Source organism: Leptomonas pyrrhocoris (genome assembly GCF_001293395.1).
Source record: "Leptomonas pyrrhocoris isolate H10 chromosome Unknown, whole genome shotgun sequence".
Taxonomy (NCBI): domain Eukaryota; phylum Euglenozoa; class Kinetoplastea; order Trypanosomatida; family Trypanosomatidae; genus Leptomonas; species Leptomonas pyrrhocoris.
The window spans coordinates 43,365-65,635 of NW_015438377.1; the positions used below are offsets into that span (position 1 = coordinate 43,365).

Here is a 22,271-nt window from a genome sequence, read left to right on the forward strand (position 1 = left end):
GAACAAAGAGCCTCCCGGCAGCACAAAACATCCAATGAAAACAACTTTAAAAAAAAAAGAAGAAACAAAGAAAAGGAGAGAGATGGAAGGCAAAATACAACTCTAAAATTGAGGGAAAAGAGGAGAAGGAGTGGCGGTGGTGGTGGGAAAATGAAAAGGGTAGGAGAGAAAAACTTAAAGCCCTTAACAAAGACCGAACTTTCTGGGACAGCCGTCGGCACCGCCGCTTGGCAATCGCCCACCTGTTCGAGAAGTTCACGTCCGTCCTGTTTCGTGTGTACTTCTGCGAGCCCTCGCTGATCCTCCCGCTGAGCCTCAAACTTCTCTATATAGGAGGAAAGGGTAAAACAAACGCATAAATAGATAAAGCAAGAAAAATCAACGAGGAACAGGAAGTAAAAGAAGAAGATGGGACGCAAAACAAGAAAAAAACACACACACAGAGAGACGCGCAGAATTTCTATGCGTTCCTTTTCAGTCGATGAAAGGGAAAAAGAAAGTGCTTGGAAGTCTAAAAGCCACAATGAAAACATATATCTGTGCGTGTGTGTGTGTGTGTGTGTGTGCGAGAGCAAGGAGGAGCGGACACGCACGCATGACGCCCCGTCGCATCTCCCTCTTCTCCCTTTCACAGGTGAATCGGGGGGGGATGCGATCTTTTTTGTTTGTTTGCCTTCTGCTTTTTGCCTCGCGATGAAGGACTGGGCCTTTCGTCGCCCTTCTCCTCCTCCTCGTTCCTTCTGGCCGAATACACGGGCCCACCTCTGCAGCGACGACGTCCTCGCCGACATCTCTGGCGGGTTTTTGAGGCTCCTGCCTATTTTCTGTTTTTTCTTTGTTGCGTGCGTGCGCGTTGGTGTGTGCGTGTGTGCGGGTGTGTGGACTTCTCTCCTTACGCAGCTCGCTTGGCGCTCTTCTTCTTTGGCTTCTTCTCCAGCGCCTTGTGCAGATTGGGCACGACACCGCCGCGAGAGATGGTGGCCTTCACTACCTGATTCAGCTCCTCGTCTCCGCGAATCGCCAGGAGCAGGTGACGCGGCTTGATACGCTCCGTCTTCTGCCCCTTGGCGGCCGCCCCGGAGAGCTCAATCACCTCCGTCGTCAAGTACTCCAGCAGCGCCGCGCAGTAGATGGCCGCCGACGCACCACAGCGCTGCTTGCGGAAGAGCCCTTCCTTTAAGCGGGAGTGGATGCGCCCCACCGGGAAGTTCAACTCCGCGCGGGCGGCACGAGACATGCGATCACGCCTACCCGCCTTGCCGCCCGTCTTTCCACCGCGCTTGCCCTTGCCTTTTCCCTTGCCTTTGCCCTTGCCGCCGAGCTTGCCGCCGGAGACGACGCTGGTTTGATCGGCCGTGGCAGAGCCGGGCCCCATCATTGGCGGCTGCGGCGGCACCGGAGGCACGCCGGAGGGTTCCTCGCCTGTGTAGGACATTGCTTATTGTGTGAGTGAATGAGCGTGTGTGGGTGTGAGAGAGAGTGTGAGAGAGTGTGAGAGAGTGTGAGAGAGAGAACAAGAGAAGGATCACACGTAGGTACGTTTGTGAATCTGAATCTGTATGTGTATGTGTATGAGTATGAGTGGGTGTATAAGTGGGTGTGTGCAGAGGAGCTTGGAAAAAGACAGGAGTAGAAAAATAGTTAACGTCGGACGGTAGAAGCCGCGTGGGGTAAAAGTTGTATGGGCCGACCGAAGAAGAAAAAGTAAGAAGAAGGGAGGGAGGGAGGGGGCCTGGAAGCAGCAGAGAAGAAGAAGGAGGCGGCGGCGGCGCGGAAAGCTCGCGATGCGTGCTTCTTCGTATTGCTGTCCTTCTTTTCGTCGTCGCAGCTTTTTGGTACAAAAACGCCGCAGCGCTCTCTTCTGTCTGGCCTCAGCCCCCACCCCTCCGCCGTACCCCTTCGCCTATCTCGCCCAACGCATCAAAGGAGCCATTGCACGGGAAAAGGAAAAAGCAGAATACAAAGGAGGGGCCGACGTCCCCTCAAGACGTGCAGCGACGAGGGAATTACTTTTTTTTTTTGACAAGACAAGAGCGATCGGCGACGTGGGCTTCTTCCTTCGCTGCTATTCGAACTTAAAAGTATTATCGCTTCGCTTCTCAACGTGAGGGAGCAAACACAAGAAAGATAGTAAAGGAAAGAAGCTATTCTCCTCCGTTCTCTCATCGCAGCGCACCCACCACAACGGCGTCGTCGGGTCCACTGTGGCCCACGGGCCGCGATCTCAGCAAGGTCGGGCACGCTTACGAGACGCATGCCGCGCGTGACACGGCCCACACCACACCTCCACCGCCGGCGGCTCTTTCCCGGCCTCCCCGCGCGGCGCGTCGCACACACACGCCCCGTCGGCCGTGCGCAATACGTTGTCCGCCTCCTCGAGACCGAAAACGATGCACGCCGCGGCGCCGGCGATGAGGGCGCACGGGTAGTGGAACTGCAGCCCACAGCTGCTCTCCCCTCTCGCCGTGCCCGCGCAGGTCCGCAGGCCAACGCCAAACAACTCGCCCCACGACGACGGCGATGACGCCGGCCTCGCCAGCTTCGGTGTCGCAGCGCACAAGGCGCAGTGTGGTAGCGCCGCTGCGTCGCGCACCGATGCCGCCGGCCCTTCTACCTCGCCCTCTGAGTCCGCCGGCGGAGGGTGGTGATGTCGGTGCCAGAGTGTTGCGGCCAGCAGCTGCCAACGTGCCACGCGACCCGACGTGTGCGAGGCGTACAATTCAAACGGGTCCTGCAGCGGCACCGTCAGCTGGAGCACGGTGGTCGTCGTGGGCACCGCCGCCGCCGCATCCTCGACTGCAAGAGCCGTGTCGGTGTAGACGTCGAGCAGTCCAGCCCAGGCGAGACAGTTGTGGTGGGCAACGGCGCGCAATGTCGTGGGAGTCGCGCGGCGCCGTGGTGGACCCACATCAGAAGCGTCGGCATCGCTGTGCACCGACTCTGCTGCCCACGGCGTACCCTCCGTTGACGTGTAGACTGCGGCGCTGGACGGTGCCGATGCGGACGGGGTTGCCCGCGTGTCGACGGCGCAGCGCACGCCCCACAGCGGCCCCAGCAGCAGCGACACGCCGTCTTCGGTCTGTGCCGCCAACTCTGCCGGATCGCACTGCGCAAAGGGGGAGTGCAGGAGGCTATGCAGGCGACGGCGCACAACGCTGCGCTGCACCACGTCCAGACCGCAGAGAACGCAGCGGCCGGAGCGATGCAGTCGCGTTGCCTCAGTCGGATGTAAAGATTCCGCTACGGTTGTTTCCGCCGATGTTGTTGACGATGGAGGCGTAGTCGCGGTAGCAGTGAAGCGATCGCCTTGAGTTGAACTTCGACGTGTCACGTGCGCCTTGTCTGGCACGCCGCTATCTCCCTCGTGATCACGGCTATTCGTCTTTGCCTCCTTTCTCTGTTGTTGGTGCGCACGAGCAGCACTGTGCAGGCGCACGGCGGGTGGGATCAGCGAACAGTGCACAACGCCCTGACCGCGCTTCCACAGCCGCCACTGTGATGGCGGTCCAGCAGACGCACCGGCCGGCTGCCGTGCTGTTTCCGTCTGCGGACGACACGGCTCCGCACGATTTTGATTTCCCTCCTCGGCGTCTTTGGCGATGGTGGCGGCAGCGGTGAGGCGAGGCGTTGACTCGAGCTGCTGCTCGTCTTCAGCGAAGCGTGACTGCAGCAGGGCCAGCGTTGGGCTGAGCGGGGAGGTCGTCGTCGTCTCCGTGACGGCAAAGGGCGCGGCTGCAGATAGCTGAGGAATATTTGCCTTGCCTTTATTTTCACGCTGTTCCACTCTTCCTATTTCCTCCCTCAGTGGAGGGTGTGTCCAAGCAGATGCGAAGCAAGGGTCCAGGTTGGCTGGTGAGTCGACGGAGGGGGCGGGGGAAGGTCCCTCCGGCGATTCACTGCCCATGCGTTGGGTTTCGCATGCGGAGCTGCGCAGCAGCGCGTCTGGATAGTCGGCAGTAGCGCTCCGTTGCAGCCCCGCTGGCGGTAGAGAGGGAGGCGATGCCAACGCCGTGCAGACACGCTGCTGTTGACGTAGAGTTGCATCGCCATCTACGTGCGGACACGTTCCTGTACACCTAATAAAGCGATTCGGCGCGTCTCTGGCGCTGTTCGCACCTGCTTTGGCAGAGTTCGGTGGCGGTGGCGCACGCAGCCCCACCTCGCGTGCGAGGATGCAGAACAGAGACAGCTGCGGCAGCGGGAGAAGGTGGCGTAAGTTGGACACCGGTTCGTTGCACAGTGGGCAGCGCGGTCGTGCGGCGATGCAGCGCACCGCACACACGCGGCACAGCACATGGCCACAGTGAAAGCTGACCGGATCTTTGAAGACGTCGAGGCACACAGGACACATGCAGCTCGCCTGTGTGGCCTTCAGAAGAGGAAGTGCGTCCGTCATTTGAGCTGCTTCTCTTTCTACGTTTTTTCTCTTCTTTCCCCCTTCGTCGGTTTGCTCGACGTGGTGAAGTACCTATGTGTGTTTTGTGCAGCAATAAAAGCTGTTCTGAGTTTCTATGTGTGAATGACGGAGAAGTGAAGAAAAGCAGCGTTGTGGTGCAGCAGCAGCGCGTAAGTTTGGGTGTTGAACTACGCGGTGGTGGATACAAGAAACACGAATCCTCCGCACGTTGCGTGCTCCACTGAGTGGGCCATCTACCGTGTGCCGTCTAGTCGTTGACTTCTATAGCAGATACGTTCTTACTGCTTCGTTGTTTGGTGTTTTGAGCTAAGGATACTCCGCGTCGATGACAATGATGAAGGACTTCCAAGATCGCAGTATGCATCCCCTACGCACTCACCTTCAGCAGGAGGTTTACGGCCCGCGTTTTTGAGATCCACCGCTGTTGAACCGGCGCGGCTGTAGCAGGAAAGAGTAATAAAAAAACTAATATATATATATAGGGGCGCCCGCCAGAACGTTGAGACGGTGCGGAGATGCAGCGACAAAGGGAATTCGAGCACCATTATTTAAAACAGCGAGGCAAACAGACGAGCGTCAACATTTGTGCGCCAAAGCGCGAAACCAAAAAACACGAGGGTGAGAGATGAGTATTATTTAGCCTCTGGTGTGCGCGTCATTATCAGCTGCACCGTGCCTTCGCAGAACTCACGCCTGCGGAACGTGGTTTCACCTTCCTCCTCTTTCCTTCTCACGGTGTACGCATTTTGATTTACAAGAGTTGCTTAAGAAGTATATATATATATATATATATATACTTTTATAATGATGCCTCTTTCCTTCGTTCGTTGTCGTCCCCGCAGCCGTGAGCGCAAAAATAAGCCGTGACAACACGAAGGAGCGATTGAGCAAAACAAAGGGAAAATGAAACACACACCAGAGCGCAGGAAAGTGAAAGGAAAGAGAGCGTGGGCCCCTCGTCGTGGCGCCTCCTCCACATACCCGCTTCCTCCTCCTCCTCCGCCCTCCACACCACCACCACCGTGTTGCGCCGCCCACAGTCCCATCACGCCTTCTTCGCCGCCAGACGTGCCCGACGTGCCGCACGCCGGCGCATCTTTTCCTTCTGCAGGTGCGCCTTAATCGCCGCCGCCATGGCCGAGAACGACCGCCGCAGCCGCCCCCACGCTGAATCCGCCACCGCAGTCGCAGCAGCAGCTGCAGAGGTAGTCGGCAAGCCCGTCGGCTCCACGAAACGCATCAGCACCACGTTGTTGCTGCGCAGCGACACGGTGCCGACGTAGCGCGGTCGCGGCAGGCGATCCTGCAGCTGCAGGTAGTGTGCCGTTGCTGACGTTGACAATGTTGACGTCGCCGCTGTCTCCGCAGCGGCGGCAGCGTCGTAGTAGGAGCTGCCGCGTAGGCTGCTCGCGATGAGTCGCGCCTCTTGCTGCTCCTCCTGCTCTCGTGCTGCCCGCTCGTAGTCGAAGGCGCGTGCACGTCGGACGAGGCTTTCGTGCAGGAGCACGTTGTAATGCGCATCGAGCAGGGCCAGTTTGCCGGAGTAAAGGTACCCCTGCTTCGTTTCCACCTCCACTTCCATTCCAGCGACGGCGGGCGAGGGACCGCTGGCGTCTGCGGGCGCCACAACCGCAGTGGCCTCGAGGTGGCCGTCGCTGGTGATGGTGTTGCCGGTCGGAAAAGTCACCGGCAGGCCGAGGGCTTGCATCAGGACGGCGGCAGGCGCCGGGACACCCTTCGAGCCCCGCTCAGCGGCAGGTGCAGTCGCACTTGCAGCATCGCCCTCCTGTCTCGATGTGGTGCGGGCAGTTTTCTTCTTTTCCTTCGTGTGTGCCGCGCTGGCGGAGCGCCTCCCCGCCGTCTTGGCCGTCTTGGCCGTCTTGGCCGGACGCGACCGAGGTGCTGAGGGCATACGTCCGCGTCGTTATTACGGCAATGGTGTTAGTTAAGATCTATGACGAGGTGCCGGTGCTGATGTTGCGGTCTCTAATTTAAAAAAAAAAACGAAAATGCTGGAGCGCAGTTTCGCTCAAATTTGAGGGAGGAGTCGATTGCACGTGTCGTGGAAGCCTTCCCCGTCAAAACAAGAAGACAATGAATGAATCGCTGAGCCTGCCAGCGTCACCAAGACAACACCAGCGCTTTCCTTTGCACGGCTGCAGAGCGAGGAAACCACAACAAAAAAAAAATGAAAGAAAAACAAGTGTGTCACTATCAGAGAGAAAAGAATGAGGGCGGAAAAAAAAGGAGGAAAGTGACGTCACACCGGCGATGCAACGCAAAGGGGAAAAGGGCCCCTTTGTTTCGTTCTTTACCTTCCCTTTTCCATAGTGTGTGAGTGCAGAGGACACACGAAATCACGACCGCACCAACATTCCTTTATTGCATTCACCACGACTTGTCTCTATATGTGTGTGTGTGTGTAGATGTTTGTTTTTGTTTGTTTGCGACTCCGCGTTTCCGTGAGACACGCGACGCCTCACTGTCTAATCTATTGAGTTACAAATATATATATATAAAGTGGGGTTTTGCTCCCTTTCCCTTTCCTCTTCCGCTGCCTCACTGGACGCTCTCCACATAGGCGTTTGTCGCCAAATCCAGGTAGCACTGCAGCACACTGTCGTAGATGTAATGGTTGGTGCCCCCCTGCGCATCGCCCGTCCTCACCGCACCCGGTGCGTCCCGCGGCGAAGGTGCCCTCATGTCTCTCCGACCGCCGTCGTCCGGCTGCAACGGGACACCCAATGGAACAGCAGAGGAAGCTGCAGCTGCAGTAGCAGAAGGTGCGGCAGCTCTCGCGTTCGTTGACTGTTTACCGCCCGAGCGTGCGGAGAGTCCCATCTGCGCAAACGGTGCCACCCCCGCGGCAGAGAGCCTGACTGCAGGAGGTGCCGCCCGTCTCGATGCGGCATCCATTTCCGCTGCAGCAGCAGCAGCAGCAGCTCCATCATCATCACCGTTGTTGCGCAGCGCAGTAGAGGGCCATGAAACGTGGCTGCGTCCTTCGCTGTTCCTCGTCCCCTCCACACCTCCGCTAGAGGGTGTCGTGAAGACTGGGTAGCGCGCGCGGCTGGCGGACAACACGGGCATTGGGTGGGGAAGCCACATGTGAAAGCTGCTGACGGTGCTGCAGCTCTGATGGCTCGGTGGTGCAGCGTCGGTTGGGTGAAGTGTCGGCGTCATCGCCGCATTCTGGGCCTTGTTCGTGGGCGCAGACCGGGGAGCCTTTAACACAGCTCCCCTGAGCGGTGTCTGCCTGGCTGACTCCTCCGTAGGCAGGTCGGACGCCGTCGGGGCCAGCGGAACGGGTGGGGGCTGCGCCGGTGACGGTGCCTCTCGCTGCACAGCCCACCTCTTCACCGGCGCTGCGGCCTTCGCATCCTTTCCGCCGTGCCCACCCGCCGATGCGGTCGTGTCGGGAGGGCCGGTCGGGCGAACCAGCCGGGGCCCCAGCGGTGTGCTCTCGCCAAGACGCACCTCATCCGAAGCTACGTCCCGGGTCGCCCTCTTCCCTGCCGCTGGTTGCGGTGGTCGCGGCGGTGTTTCTGGTGGTTCGACGGTGGCTGCGGGCCTGCGCCACACCACCGCTTTCGTGGCAGCGCGTGCCGGCGCAAGACCGGCCACCACCGTGTTGGAGGACATGGGTGGAGTTCGTGCCAGCACATGTGCCCGGTGAAGGGCTTCCTCACGTGGCAGTGCGCCCGCAGCTGCTGCTGCTGAAGAAATAATATGCGGGGGACCCGCAGCGGCGTTCTCTGAAGCCGTGGCGGTGGCGGTGGTAGTGGTGGTGGTGGTGGCTGCAGGAGCGATGGAGGTGGACCGGAAGGTCCATGACGTGACCGCACTGCCGGGACGAGGAGGGAGCGGGGCATTGTCGTCCTCCTCCTCTTCCGCGCGGCCGCCCTCCCTCCCTATCGCGGCGTCGTGCGCTGCTCTTCGAGAAGTGGGGCGAGATGGCGGAGCGGAAAAAAGCGGCAGCGCCAGCGGCACCTCGCCGGAGCTCCACAGCTCCAACACCGCCTTTGCGTCTCCAGCGGCCGCAGTAGAGACGGAAGCGGTGGCAGGAGGGAGAGGTGGCGCGTGGGTGCCGTCGTCGCCATCGCTTCGTGCTCCTGCATGGAGTGCTGTGGCGCTTCCCGCGTCGCCAGCAGCAGCAGCAGCGGCAGCGGCAGCGTCGTTGCCTTTCCACGCGTCTCCCATGATGGCGGCGAGGAGAGAGAGAGGAGTGGTCGTCCCGTGTGCTTTGGTGGATAGCGCTGGCATAGCTGTCGCCGCGCGACGCACACCTGCGCGTGGTTCTGCGGCCGCTGCGTGCTCCGCGACACCTTCACCGTCCGTCGTAGGATCTGCAGCAGGGGGAGGGAGAAGAGGAGCCGCAGGTGCTGCCGGTAATGGCGGCGGTAGGGCAAGAAGGGAAGAAGAGGAAGACGGCGCAGCAGTCGCCTTCGTCAGTGCGTTGCGGCTCAGAAGCCTCGCGGGGACGTCGAGGTCTGGTGCGGCACCTTGGTGTTTGGTCAGTACGGTGTGCAGGCGACGCACGCGTTCGTTCATCTCACGCATAAGTTCCACCGCAGCGGAAGTGCAGGAGAGGGCCGAGGAGGAAGTGGAGGCGGTGGTGGGCGCGGAGGCAACGGACGATGTTTCCATCGACGTGGCACCGCTGGCACCCGCAACGTTGTCGAAGGAGGACGATGGCCGTTGCGTCGTAGCGCGCGCAGGAGAAGGCGTCGAGGGAAAGGCTGTCCACTTCGCCGCGGCAGCGGCTTTGCGATCTGCAGGGGGCGTCGACACCTTCACGCTGGGGTGATGAAAAGCTGCAGACGTTTGAGAGGAAGAGGAGGGCACCACGGCTGCCGCGTCGAGGCCTCGCGCAGGAGTACCTTCCACTACCCATTCTTCGTCCTTTTCCTCTTCCTCCTCCCTTTCGTACTGCTGCGCGCGTTCACCTTCTCCCGTCGCTCCTCTATTTCCCTTATAAAGGTGGCGCTGCTCACGCGGGCTCTGTCGGGCTTGTGGTGTAAATCGTGGGGATGGAGAGACACCCCCTGGCAGCGTAGAACGGGGGGTAGAAACAACCACACCGCCTCCTGCGAATGCCTCTGCCTCGGAGGGGGACGGCGACGAGGAGGAGGACCGCCCTGAAAGTGCGTCGACTTCGGTAAAGCGGTTGGTGGGCGTGTTGGCGTACAAGTGAGATGAACGAGGTCGTGTTTGGACTTGGTGTTCCGACGGATACTGCTGCTGCTGCTGCTGCTGCTGGTGCTGCTGATGTTGATTCTGGTTTACCTGCAAAAGCTCTAAAGCTGTTGGGTGAGGTCGGCGAGGCTTTTCCTTCCGCTGCACTCTCGGTGAGGTGTGGTCGAGCGACGGCTGGGGTTCGCGGTGGCGCGACGTCCCTCGCCCCTCCGCCACCTTCGGTGCGTCCAACTGCGCAGACGGGGGTGTGGAAGAGCGTTGCGGCGCACCCGAGAAGGGCGGTACGGCGGCGGAGGGCGGATGGGATTTCGTAGAGTCTCTTCGTATGTGTGGCTGGCCGGACAGCGGATGCAGCTCTGGCTGTTCCGCGTGCTGTGCCGCCTTTGCAAGGTTCTCTTGGCCGATTTCCTCGGCCGTGGTCCCCAGCGGTGGCGGCGGCGGCGGCGGCGTACGCAGTACAACTTCTTCCCCGGTGCGAACAAACAACGTGAGAACCTCTCCCGCCTCCGCCGGCAGGCGCAGCGGCTCCGGCAGCGTCCACGTGGCCGGCGCCGCACCTGCGACGGGTCCGCCGCCGCCCACCGTCATCGACGCCTCTGCAAAGCTTTGCTGCCCAGCCGGGTGCAGCAGGTGGTCGACTCCGTGGTGCCGTGGCAGCGGCAGTCCGTGCCCGGCGACGATGCGGCGAACGTAAAGCCCACCGCTGCCACCACCACCGCCGACGCCACTCGCGGTTGCCCCGGCACCAATCCGCAGCTGATGGAGGCGGAAGGCTGCCGTCGCGGCAGCTTTCGAGGCCGTGAGCCCGCCCTGCAACCCGCACGCCTGCACAACGCTGTCCACGTCCACGTAGAGCTGCACCCACTGTGCGGTGCGCACGCACTGCAGCGGAATGCGGGTGTGATGGGCATGCCGCTGCACCTCGCGTACCGCGTTGGTGAAGCGCAGACGATAGCCGCCCCGTGCATTACTGCTGGTGCTGCCCGCGTTGGAGTTGCTGCGTGGGGACATCAGTGCGGTGCTCCTGCTATCGTGGTGGCGGCCACTGTTCCCGCTGCCACTGCCGTTCGTCGTCGTGCGTACAACCAGTTCGATGTGAACGCTTCCCGGGGGCGGAAGATACGGCGGCGACAGCGTCGAGGGCAGGGTACGCTGTCGCTCCGCCGCCGACAGCACCGGCGCGGCGGCACAAAACTGCACGACTAAGATGGTGTGCCCGACCACGCCGCCACCTGCCCCTGCTGACCCTCGAGTGACGACCGGCAGCCGCATGCAGCCGGAGAAGTCCACCTCCGTCCCAGGCGCAATGTGCAGCAGCTGTGAGCGGGTGTCGCGGTCGTAGACGCAGCGGACACCGTTGAGGGGCGGCGCAGAACCCCGCGACAGTCCGGCGGTGCCCTTCGCGGGGCTGTCACCCCCGACCAGGCGATTGACGGAGGACGAGCGGTTCTGCAGGAGTGCGCGATGGCCGGTGGAGCCGCCGGTCGAACCCCCATGAGACAGCGTCGCCCTCGGCGTAGTCGTTGTGGTGGTGCTGGAAGTAGTGGTGAGTCCAGACAGCGGTCGTGGGCCCTGCGGACTGAAGAGGACGAGACAGGGAACGGCGGACGACACGGGCTGCGGTGCGGGCAGAGGTGGGGGTGCCAACACACCTGCTTTTCCTTCCTGTGCACGTGTTGTTTGCGGCACACCAACCGGCAAAGCCGGCGATGGCGGTGTAGTGACGGCGGTGGTGCTGCTACCTGGGTCAGGAGGAGAGCGGAGGTGCTGCGGAGGGCCTCCGTGCTGCGCCGTTCCCTGTGCCGGCTCGGCGGCTGAGGTTGAATGAGATGCACGTGACGACGGCGGCGGCGGCGGCGGCGAAGAGGCGTCGCGGTGGGCAGCAGTGCGCTTTGCGGCCGTCGCGTTGATACGCGGTGAGCGGGACGGTGGAATGTGGTGGTGGCTGTAGAAGTACGGGTTCATGGGAAATGCGTCTTCAGCTTGAGGAAGAGAAGAGCTGGTGAATGGTGCAGCAGAGGTGCGCTTCCTCTCCTTCTAGGGTGGAGCCTGCAGGGGGGGGGGGGAGGGAGGAATGAAAGTGTGAGTATCGTCTAATGGGTCCCTTCTAAAGCGGGGCGAGGAGGGATGCGCGCGTTCTTTTTGGGGGTTGTTGAAGTTTTTAAAGGGAGCGTCGAAGAACAGCGCGACTACCGAGGACGCCGTTTCGTGCCCGTATGCCACTGGTGGCTTTTCTTTTACAGGGAAAGCAAACAAAGAAGAGAGAAAGAGATGAAAGAAGCGCGCCGCAAATTGTGTGATGGGGATGCGCTGCCCACCGCCCCGGTGACGTTTGCGGTTGGTCGACAAGTGGCACTGCAGCAAAGAACCATACATGAATAGAAAGAGAAGAGAGGTAGAGAAGAAGAAAAAAAAGAAGAAGACGGATCGAGAAGCAAATGCGCTGAGACCGCAGCACAAGAGGTGAAAGGAAGAGAGAAAAAAAAAATGAGCTGCTGCACGCTTCTCACCCTTTCCTTTTCACTATAAGGGCCGTGTTTCGGGTAGCAGCGCGGGAGCGTCTCAGTTGTGCCGTCTTTTTAAACCCCATAGTGGCATCGCAGCAGCCTGGCTCGATCGGGGAGTGAGTTCGCTTGAGGGAGAGGAGGTTTCCGTTTTACTCGACTAAGTAGCAGTAGGAGGCGACAGCAGAAGTTAAAGAACGAAAGAAAAAGAAAAGTCACGCACTCGGTGACGGCGCACATCACTGCAAAAAGTACTGCGGATACGAGCTTCTTAGCTCGCGCGCCAGCGACGCCGCTGAGCGTCGGGCACGGCGCCGCGGATGTGCGGTAGTTGCAGCGCGATTTCCATCCGCGCGGGCGCGCTTGACACAAGCCTTCTCCGTCTCCTTCGTTGTGATCGACGAAAATGCTGGTGGCACAGAGGCACAGGCGGCACGCACGCACAACGATGCTTGCTCTCTCTCTGCCGGCGCTGATTCTCCGCCATCGTTGGTGGTGGCGGTGGTGGTCGTCGCTGCGAACGTCTCCGGCTGCGCACTCGCGTGCAAGACAGGGACATTGAACGAGCAAACGCGATCTGCCTGGGCAGTAGGGGCGGCGAGAGAAGGTGAGAAAACCCTCGCCCCCATCTCTGTAAATGCGACAGCAGTCGTAGTAGCCGCAGGCGCGGCTCTGCTTCCATGCCCCGCGGCGCAGGAAGCGGTAGGCGAGTGCCAGCCGCTGTTGTTTACACAACTAGTCTTTCGCTGCGGCACGGACACCGCAGTGTCGGCACCGGTTGCCGCCTCCGTTACCACATCCTCGTTGTACGGGATCAAGTGCAGCTCCATCACCTCCTCAATCACCACATCAAAGCCGTTTATGGTCAGCTCTGACCCTGCCGTCCATGCCGCACCACGACGTGCCGCCTGCATCTTTGCAAAGATGCGATTCGGCGTCATCCTCGTTCCCTTGCACACCATCACGCATTCCTTCGCATCGGTGTCAAAGAGGCTGGAGCTGTGATAGCCAACCGAGAGGCTTCCTTCACGCTTGGCGCGCTGCTTTCGTGAGCCGGAATTGCGGCCAAAGACGACCCGGAAGCGCGAAGCCCCGGAAGGGGGGTGTTCCATTGATAGTGGGAGCGGATCAGAAATTAGCCGTTGCTGCGGCACGTAGGCGCGTATGTTGAGCACTTTCTCCCCCTTACTTTTTTCTCTTTCAGAGAAGTGCTCTCAAGTTCAGCTGAGGGAGGTGGGAGCAGCGTCGCCAACGGATTCTGCGGGGAACCAACAAAACAAAATTGAGAGGTTTTGTATACGTCCGCTTCACTTCGACATCAAAGGTTGAGAACCCATTGGGGTGGTGCGGTACGAGAAACCGACATTAGGCGGAGGGCATCGTTAAAGAGACAGAGAAAGAAAAGGGGCGAGGGGGCCAAAAATGAGCAGGGCCAATAGTGTACGGCGGCTGCGATGTACACTGCTTAACCAACAGCGCGCGCGGCAACAACAGCATACGTTCGTTCCGCTAGTTTCTTTCGCAGCAGAAGTTGTCCCTCGCTGTCATCGTGAGTTCTCAAAGGTAATGCGCACAAAAATTCAGCGCTTTCATGGTGAACGCAGATGATCTCCTTTGTTTGGTTTGCTTTTCTTTTCATCCTACTCTTTACGCGCATCCACGATGTGCATCAACGCGTGAATATATATTTTTTGTCTGTGTGTGTGTGTGAGAGAGAGAGAGAGAAGCACCCGCCTCCTTCTGACGATCACCTCCAGCAGCATCACCTCCCTCGTGTCTGCCGAGCATCAGGGAGCTGCCTCGCGCACGGCCTCACAGACGTCGCAATAGAGCCTCCAGGCCGCCTCATCACTCGTCGCGGCGGCGGCTCGACCCACCACCCACACCCCAGGCTGCCTTGCCCAAAACATCCTACCCGTTTCAGGTCTCTTTCCCTGTGGTAACTGTCCATCCCTTCTTCGATTCCGGGAGCTCCTGCCCAATCGCACCACACAGATCCGCAGCAGCACCTCCGCCACCCACATCGAATCCGCCGGAGAGGACGCAGAGGAGGAGGAAGGAAACGCGGATCCGCGCAGGCGCACCTCGGCGTGACACCCTGTCCACCGCTGCACCATCGCCGCCACACGCTCCGCCGGACTCCAGCGTGAAGTGCGTTGAATGCGTTCGATGTCGTGGAGGCGGCCACGCAGCAGACCATTCAACTCCTCGCGGGTCTGCCGTAGCATGGCGCACTGCTCCACCAGGTCGCGCAGCCACCAAGACGTTGCTCGTAGTATCGTAAACGGCTGGTTTTCGCCTGCAAGGGAGAGGGAAGGCGTGGAAGTGGTAGCTGTTTGTTGCGCAGACGGGAACGACGGCGGTGGCGATGGTGGTTGTGGGGAGGGCCGCCGCGGTGGGTGCCGCGCCAGCAAGGAGGCAGGCGTTTGTCGAAAACGCAGGCAGCTGCTGCTGCTGCTGCTGCTAGCGCGGACGTCGTCCGTGTCGACTCGACGTGCGTGTTCCCTCTTTAGCGAACCGTCCCCTCCGTCTCCCCAGCAACCAGCCGCGCGAGACCCAGCCGCATGATATGCCGCTGGCTGGTAACCCCCCTCATAACGCGACCGCACCTGTATCGTGGACAGGTTGTGAAAGGCTCGTGCGGATGCAGGCAGTTCTGCCTGTCGCTTGTCTCCGTCCTCCACCTGCTCGTCTCGCATGTCACGCAGAAGTTCTACGATCATGTCCTCCCCAAAGTACACGCTCAGCGCGCCGGCGTAGGCGTGCCAGATACTCTTGGTGAAGTGGGTGGAGAGTCGCCAATTGGCGTAGGGCAGCTGGCGGCTCGACTCGCTCGCCGTCGCCGCTGTCAAGGTGGAGCTACTAGCTGCCGTCCAACCCACCGCCGTCAGTCCCCATGCTGAGTCGCTGAACGAAGGAGAAGGAAGACCTGAGGCGTGCTTCTTGAGACGCGCCTCTCCAACGAGCTGCAGCAGCTTCTTGCCCGCGAGCACGTAAGCTTCTCCGGCTGACGTAGCGGTAGCCGTCACCCCCGGCAGGGGCGTTTGTGCGTCGTCGGCGTACAGGAGGTCCACAGAACAGACGAAGGTGATGGGCAGCGTCGACTGATCGCGGTGACACGAAGTCACAGAAGGGTGGCTGCCGTGGGGCGATCGCACCGTCTGCCGCCACTGCCACCTGAGTCCGCACACGGGCAACGCCGGCAGCAGCAGCTCACGTTGTTGGGCTGTGCTCGGGATGGCAACAGTGCTGCCATCATTTTTTCTTTGGGACAGCAAGCTCAACTGATCGGGGTGCTGTGTGAGTTCCGTGACATCTCGCAGCACCTCCATTTGCGCCAGCGCGAGCGGGAATTGAAGCCGTAATGCCTGCCACGCTGCGGAGCGCCACGCCTCTCGCTTCGTGCGGCCCACACCTCTGCCCAGCACGTATCCTGCAGTCGTCGTGACAGGTTTGGAACTTGCGGCTGGCGAGCCGAACGAGGAGGGCAGGTAGGGACGATGACTGATACTATTGTTGCAGCTTCTCATAATACCGTCAATGAAGAGGGTGCACTCCACACACGGCGGTGCAGACTGCGCTGCTGCGTGGCGACTGGACGCCGACCACGGCCCACCGTCATCCTCAGCTTCCTCAACACCGGTATTATGTGGGTTCACCAGAAGCACCTCGGAGCGATAAAAAACCGTGGAGGGCTGCACCAGCGTCGCCGTGAAAGACGCAGGTGCCGAGAGTGCATCTATGTCCACCTTCGGACATCCACCTTTTGTTGTTGTGTCAGCTGAGTTTGCGTTCGGTAGTACAGCCGAGTAGCTGCAGGAGTACTTGCCCGCGATGCCCTGCAGGAGCTCGCCGAGCAACTTCGGGGCCGCGTAGAACCGCGCCTCGAACGGCGGGAACCCGTCCGCCTCCCGCGCCAGCACCGGGTCCGCCGTCATGCACCAACCCAGCAGCTCTTCGATGGAGGGTAGCTGGTTGGCGATGGCGTGACAGCTCTCGTTGACCTTCGCCCACACGTACCGCAGTGCTGCACGACACAGCACGGTGAGAGCAGGGAGAACGCCGGTGAATGCCTGGCCAGCGCTGCCATCACCACCATCGCAGCTGCTGTCGCTGCTGCACAATGGGTCGACACGGCAACGAAAGCTAACGCTGCGCGCGGATTCTTTACTTGCCGTGCACGCACTCCCAGAAAACGTAAAGGCCTGTGTGTCGAGGCGCAGCTCCACCACACCCGCCGGCGGTGGAGCGGTCTCCTTGCCGAGAGGACGGCTCCTCCACGGCACGTGGCGGCGGCCGAGCCACAGCAACTCCTCTTCGTCGCCACCGATTCTGTCGGCTACAGCAGCAGCAACACCACCAGCCCGCTCCTCCGTTGAAGAGCTGTCGGGCGTGTAGTGTACCGTCAACACATCCGCTGAACTGTTATCCACCACACCAGTCGATGAAGCGGAGCGCAAGGGCGTGGGTAGCGCCACCCTCGCTAACACATCCACCACCGTCCACAGCGCACTCACTTCATTCGCACAAGAATCGATGCAGCAGCGCAGTAAGTGCTGTAACATCAGCGAAGATGGTGCGGGACTCGTTGCGGCTACGCTCATCCCCATCGCAGAGCTTGTGGTGGACGCTGCGGGGGCCGCGAGGGATTTCACGGCCCGCTCCAAGTGCTCACGGGCAACTCGCCACTGCTGCCAGTGGGAAATGGAGCGCAAGGGTCGCCCACGCGCCGCTGAAACGGGCATAGGAACGTCTTGATGAATGTGGTTCACCTCCATCGCAAGCGCATCGAGCCGCGCCACTGCGTCCACCACGTCGCTCGCGTGCGTTTCCGCGAAGAGGACGCGCTGTCCTAAAAAGTCGTAGAAGAGCATCGCGCGGGTCATGTACGCACCAACATCGCTGCTCGTAAACCCATCCGGTGGACTCCGCCACCGCAGACCCGCGCCCGCCTTGACCTCGGCCATCGGTGCCGCTGTTCCAATTGCAAAGCAGCGCACTTGTGGAGTAGCGCCAAACCACGAGTAGAAGAGAAAATCCAACCCACGGCGTAAGAAGGGCTCTTTTACGGGAATGACAGGGTAATGCTGCAGAGCAGATGGACGACTTGCCATCACCTGATCAAACAAAGAACAGACGGCAGCCACAAGCAAAGGGAGTGGGCCACGTGGGTGCCCTGTATCCTCGCACGACAGCCACTGTGAAGGACTGCTCCGGCAGGTGTTCGAGGTCGAATGGCGCGCTGGGTCACTTTCCGCGCTTGCGACAAAGGTGCCTCGCGGTGTTGCCCATTCGACTCGCACCTTTGTGTAAACGTCAACGTCACCGTAAAGCCCCATTGTCAGCTCGCGAACGCGACGCACAGGGTCGTGCACCGCTTTCTGATCGAATTTGACCTCTGGGAAGCTGTCGTGTGACAGGCGAAGCGTTGACCGAATGATCGCTAGCATCACCACCACGTCAGGACAGTACCACACGTTTTGCGAGGAAGCCGCTGAGTGTAACAGCGCTCCGTTGGAACGTGAAGCTGCCGTCTTGTCGTTGCTTTCCGAAGTGGAGGCAGAGAGAGCCGATGGAACCGAGCACGAAAGTGCTGCAAAAAGGGGTAAAAAGTTCCGTGTGAACTCAGATGGGGTTCGGACACAGTTACGGGCGGTGAGATGCGAACCTTTCGCCGTCTTCCTAGACAGATCGTACAGCTGCGCCTTCGAAAAGTGAGGATCATAGTGGCGATACAACGCGCGTCTTTGCACGGCCGTAGACATCAACATCGCACCCGGCAGACACCTTTGTTGCCACAACATTTGATCGCGGATGTGTTTGACGCCTACACCATTCACGTAAAAGGAATTTTTGTTTCGTCTTCTAGGGAGCGCAACTGGAAAAGCGCAGACGGTATACTCCGTCACAGTTTGTGTCTTTCCAGCGTCGTCTAAGCCTGTGGTTCTTTGGGCACCTATTATCTCAACCGACGTGGGAAAGCTATTTTCGCCACTCTCGCCTAGTTCAGTAGAATCGTTTTGCTCGCTTCTGCTAGGGGAGATGCGCACGTCACTCCGTTTCTGCTGCGAGCGTACCGTCCATCTCACGAGCATTTCGTCTCCGCATTCACCGACATTATCGATAACACGTGCAGGGAAACTATGACTCGTAAGAGCGCTGTTGAGATGGCCAGTATCCAGTTCCGAGGTGCTGCTTCCACCCAGCCGAAGTTCGTTCAAGAGTAAGGCGGCCTCCTTCCCGACTTCACGCCATTCCTCGATCACGTGGTTCTCGAGAACGTCAAAAGAATTGGCGATCGCCAGCTTTATTGCGTCGCGGACGCTAAAAGCCCAATCGCCGCTGACACCGAAGTCGTAGTGGAGTGGCATTCTTTGTCGCGTTTCCCTCCACGCATTTTCATTCGAAGAAGACGCATCGGCATTCGAAGCCGAAGCTGGGGTAAGCTGGTCACCTCGAGAAACAGATTGCAGGTCCATTTCGTCAATTGAGGCAAGTTCCACAGAGACAGTTGCTTTGAACACTTGAGAAATCATATCCACACGAGAAGAATAACCCAAATCGTCGTTCGAAGGACGCGGTGGTACTTTACGCGATATTTCTACTGCAGCCGCTCCGTTCAGGCACTTCAACAAGCGAATGAAAGCCACAAACAGATCAGAGTCAAATACTTTCAAAATTCGACCCCACTCGGTGGAGGTTGGAATAATGCGCAGCGCCTCGGTGACTGCAGCAAGTTCAGCGGCATCTTTCAGTTCGTCTGTATTCACAGCGGCCAGCAGACTGCATCTTTCATGAATGCGAAAACAAAACGCAGACTCAAAGCGCTTTCCTTTCTCGTCTACCGGTCGTGTGCGCAGGATCGTCGAACGTAAAAGCGCACCTTGGGAAAGTCGGTTAATACTTGGGTAGTCTGTTTGCTGTGATGGGGTGTCTAGGAGACAGTTGTTCACCAACCTTGAATGTAAGTGTCGTGCTTCGGCAGCTATCCGCTTCGCTGTGCGATACTTGTCAATTTTGAGCGCCAAAGACATGGGTGTAACAATGAAGAAAGCAAAAAGACACACAAGGAAAAGGGATACCCTTTTGGCCCTATTTGAAGTCTGAAGACAGGTGACAACTCTTTTTACTGTCACACAAGTTGTTGAACAGAGATACAACAGTTCTCATTATGTTGTCAGACACAAACGGCGCTTGGTCAAATGCGACAGCAACAAGGGACATAAACCGCAAACGTTACCCGAAAATGGTACCTAACATGTTGAACGAGGCACAGCAGTTAGAGTTTCAACGCGAGGCTGGTGTAACAGCAGCACAGTGTATCGCCTCAAACTCTCTTTTAAAGTCAATCTTAAGTGACCTTTACCGTTGCAAAAGCACCCAAGCAGTTGCACAGTCGCTTGGAAAAGGCGCAGCCCGCAGACGTGCTGCATGATGATAAAACGTCGTGAATGCAATCAGTGCGCGGTTAATGAGCACGTTGAGAAAGAGAGAGAAGTATATAGACGACAGGAAGTAAACTGTGGTCGAAAAGAAAAACGCAGGCACGAGCTCACACATACATCATGCAGTTTTCTTCGCATGTTGCACTTGCTGGACGCTAAATGCTGCACGTAAACAGCGCCATTGCTCTCAATCAAGAGCTCATCAATGATAGTACAGAAGGGATTTTTTTTTTGCGCTGCACTCTGCAATCGCAGCTGTCACATCTTTCCTTTGCAAACACTCTTTAGGTTTCCTAGTGACGTTTAAATCACCAAAGAAAAAAAAAAACGGAAAGCAATTGTAGAACAAAAGTGAAACAAAACTAAACTAAATGTAAAAGATATAACACTAGCACATTCAAAGAAGAAGAAAAAAGGCGCGGAATAGACGCGACAACGATTTGTATAACGTTGTCAGCACTTTTGTCGTTTAGTATGGAGTGCAGAAAAGCGCACCGAGGTCCTTCGGAGAGCATTTCTTGCAGTCAATTTTGGTGAATCCAAGGTCAAGGACGATCTCATCCACGTCGGGTTTATAGACGACGTCCAGCGTCAAATCGTTGTCTGTTAAGACCGCACCAATGCAGTCCTTGGGGTCGGTGGCACCTGGAACCTTGGCGTGATGCGTCTTGGGGTCGTAAATAAAAGTCTCGTTTTTGCACTGAAGATCTAAGCCAAGTCCAACCATCACCATGTCGAACTTATCGCTGCCCGACTTCATTGTAAGATTTCCAACAACGAGGCCATTACCGTAGTTCCCGCAGTAAATCCCGTCGGGAACTCGCTCTCCGACAAAAAGCGCCACCGCAACGCTCGACAAAAGTACCAGAGCGATGGCCGCAGAAAAGAGGAGGCGACTTACAACAGACGACATATTGAGCAGACAGCTGTGATTGTTTAGTTGCTCTAAAAGGCCAGAAGAATAACCGAGAGTTACGCAACAGGCCAGAAAAGAAACAGGAGTAGAGTGAACGACACTGGAGGAGAAGAAAAGTAGAATACCAGGTCAAGCATAAGTAATTCACAACTGGGAAAATAAAACAAAAGGTGAGAGAGGAAGAAAGAGGTAATAATTGGTCAATTTCGCTCCTTCCTGGTAGAAGACGGTGCGATAAGCTGCGAAACGTAACAGAGTTCGTTGAATGCTGGGATGATGCTGCATCGGAGAAGTTGGGTGTTGTTCGCTTTCAACGCTGTTTCTCCTAGAAACGAGGTTTGATTCCCTGAAAAAAAAAGTCACCTTTCACGTGAAGAAAACCCATTATGTACCAGCGCATTTTTTGGTTCCGAGTTCAGCATTTTAGATGGCTGCCGCCAGGGATGAGATGAACGAGTTACTTTCTTCATTTCGCATTACCATGAATAGTGTCCGATAGTGCAGCGCATTCTCTGATTAGAAGGTTTTGATGAAAAGCGGCCAAGCTTTTGAAACGGACCGCACATAATCCGGTGTGCTGTGAACGATACCAGAAAACAACGCTCTGGGTAACTATTATGAATAGTAGATCCGCGAATACAGAGCATAGACGTAGCCTCAAAGTTCCATTTAAAATCCACATGACGTGAGTGAAACAACGACAAATCATATTGAAGAAAAGAACACGCCAACGCTTAAAAAAAATCTGTGGAAATAACTGCATCGAGTTAAGCACGTGCCCATCTGCCACAGCCGCCCACTGATAGCCCACTATGATCATCGAGAGGTGCCTCTCCGAAGAGCGTCCAGGTACACGCAGAGGCCGACAATTGCGGTGATGTTGAGCGTGAGCGAGATCATTAGCACCCTATACATTTTGTCGGAGCGACGCTCAATGTGTGCCACATTGGTCAAACGGATGCGTTCATCGATAATAATGTCTTCGGCAGCGTATAACATCTTACGAGCCTTGTCCAACTCCACCTCGAGTTTTGTTATTTTCGCATTCAGCTTCTTGTGCTCTTCCGTTTGTGACGACGGTGTCATCTTACAGCCGCGTCTATGCAGTAGACGTTCTGGCGCGGAACAGAGAGAAGCTTCTGGTGAGAAGCTAGATTGATACGCTATATTCAAGCCTAGAGCTACAGTGCTTCCTTTCGCGTCTAGCGTGTTCATTACTGTAGAGCTACTTATAGCTGTCTAATGATAATGTATTTAGCTCTAGTGCACTCGCACTTTGTCTATAAAGCGTTGATGAAATCGGTAGCAAGGGCAAACTTCAGGGGAGAAGAAAGGAAGAAAGGAAGAAAGATCTGGCTTGGTTGCCCGTCGAGGAGTTCTTGAGGCAAAGAAAAAGGCGCCAGTAGCTGTGTTTAAGGAGGTTCAGATGGTGAGACAAATGACACTCAAGCAGCCAGGGTCCTTCTGCGCAATTGTGTAGTCACGGTAGGTGATTTTCTCTGTTTTAAGAGAAACCGATTGGCCGAAGGAGGAAGCCCTTTCCTCAAAGGTGTGATTTAAATAGAAGAAGTCGTGCTCAGATGTTCGCGGCCAGTTTCTTGAGAGTTAAAAGTCGCTTCTCGATCTTTAATGGCCACTTGGTGCGTGCGGGTCGAAGAGAATCCTATACTGCACACAAGTGGCTGTCCGCTCAACTGTCTCCCCGAGCGAACCCTGTGGCTGCGACGCTTCCAGGCAGCGAGAGCAGGAAAAGCACGCCGATAGGCCACACCGCCGCGCCCCCCGGGGGCCAA

At 58.0% G+C, this 22,271-nt stretch overlaps 8 protein-coding genes across 9 annotated transcripts; all 8 read right to left on the bottom strand.

The window, feature by feature from the left end:
* Positions 1-892: 892 nt before the first annotated feature.
* Positions 893-1,613, bottom strand: ABB37_07879 (putative Histone H2A; the record flags this gene model as incomplete). 2 transcript variants are annotated; one of them, XM_015806675.1, is made up of 1 exon in its annotated part: positions 893-1,613. In XM_015806675.1, exon 1 carries the CDS (start codon positions 1,433-1,435, stop codon positions 893-895), a length of 543 nt encoding a protein of 180 aa, XP_015654546.1. In that variant the 5' UTR covers positions 1,436-1,613. The 2 variants fall into 2 exon arrangements, with proteins under 2 accessions (XP_015654546.1, XP_015654545.1); XM_015806674.1 differs by having other exon boundaries at positions 893-1,556.
* Positions 1,614-2,224: 611 nt separating this feature from the next.
* ABB37_07880 (hypothetical protein) lies at positions 2,225-4,884 on the bottom strand (the record flags this gene model as incomplete). Its single annotated transcript, XM_015806676.1, has 1 exon — positions 2,225-4,884. The coding sequence occupies exon 1, from the start codon at positions 4,394-4,396 to the stop codon at positions 2,225-2,227; it is 2,172 nt and encodes a 723-aa protein (XP_015654547.1). The 5' UTR covers positions 4,397-4,884.
* A 578-nt stretch (positions 4,885-5,462) lies between these two features.
* Positions 5,463-6,629, bottom strand: ABB37_07881 (hypothetical protein; the record flags this gene model as incomplete). Its single annotated transcript, XM_015806677.1, has 1 exon — positions 5,463-6,629. The coding sequence occupies exon 1, from the start codon at positions 6,327-6,329 to the stop codon at positions 5,463-5,465; it is 867 nt and encodes a 288-aa protein (XP_015654548.1). The 5' UTR covers positions 6,330-6,629.
* A 347-nt stretch (positions 6,630-6,976) lies between these two features.
* Positions 6,977-11,969, bottom strand: ABB37_07882 (hypothetical protein; the record flags this gene model as incomplete). Its single annotated transcript, XM_015806678.1, has 1 exon — positions 6,977-11,969. Exon 1 carries the CDS (start codon positions 11,576-11,578, stop codon positions 6,977-6,979), a length of 4,602 nt encoding a protein of 1,533 aa, XP_015654549.1. The 5' UTR covers positions 11,579-11,969.
* A 387-nt stretch (positions 11,970-12,356) lies between these two features.
* ABB37_07883 (hypothetical protein) lies at positions 12,357-13,229 on the bottom strand (the record flags this gene model as incomplete). Its single annotated transcript, XM_015806679.1, has 1 exon — positions 12,357-13,229. The coding sequence occupies one exon, from the start codon at positions 13,227-13,229 to the stop codon at positions 12,357-12,359; it is 873 nt and encodes a 290-aa protein (XP_015654550.1).
* Positions 13,230-13,904: 675 nt separating this feature from the next.
* Positions 13,905-19,151, bottom strand: ABB37_07884 (hypothetical protein; the record flags this gene model as incomplete). The annotated part of the gene is made up of 1 exon (XM_015806680.1): positions 13,905-19,151. One exon carries the CDS (start codon positions 19,149-19,151, stop codon positions 13,905-13,907), a length of 5,247 nt encoding a protein of 1,748 aa, XP_015654551.1.
* An 880-nt stretch (positions 19,152-20,031) lies between these two features.
* On the bottom strand, positions 20,032-20,629 carry ABB37_07885 (hypothetical protein; the record flags this gene model as incomplete). The annotated part of the gene is made up of 1 exon (XM_015806681.1): positions 20,032-20,629. Exon 1 carries the CDS (start codon positions 20,473-20,475, stop codon positions 20,032-20,034), a length of 444 nt encoding a protein of 147 aa, XP_015654552.1. The 5' UTR covers positions 20,476-20,629.
* Positions 20,630-21,294: 665 nt separating this feature from the next.
* Positions 21,295-21,795, bottom strand: ABB37_07886 (hypothetical protein; the record flags this gene model as incomplete). The annotated part of the gene is made up of 1 exon (XM_015806682.1): positions 21,295-21,795. Exon 1 carries the CDS (start codon positions 21,691-21,693, stop codon positions 21,295-21,297), a length of 399 nt encoding a protein of 132 aa, XP_015654553.1. The 5' UTR covers positions 21,694-21,795.
* Between the last annotated feature and the right edge of the window lie 476 nt (positions 21,796-22,271).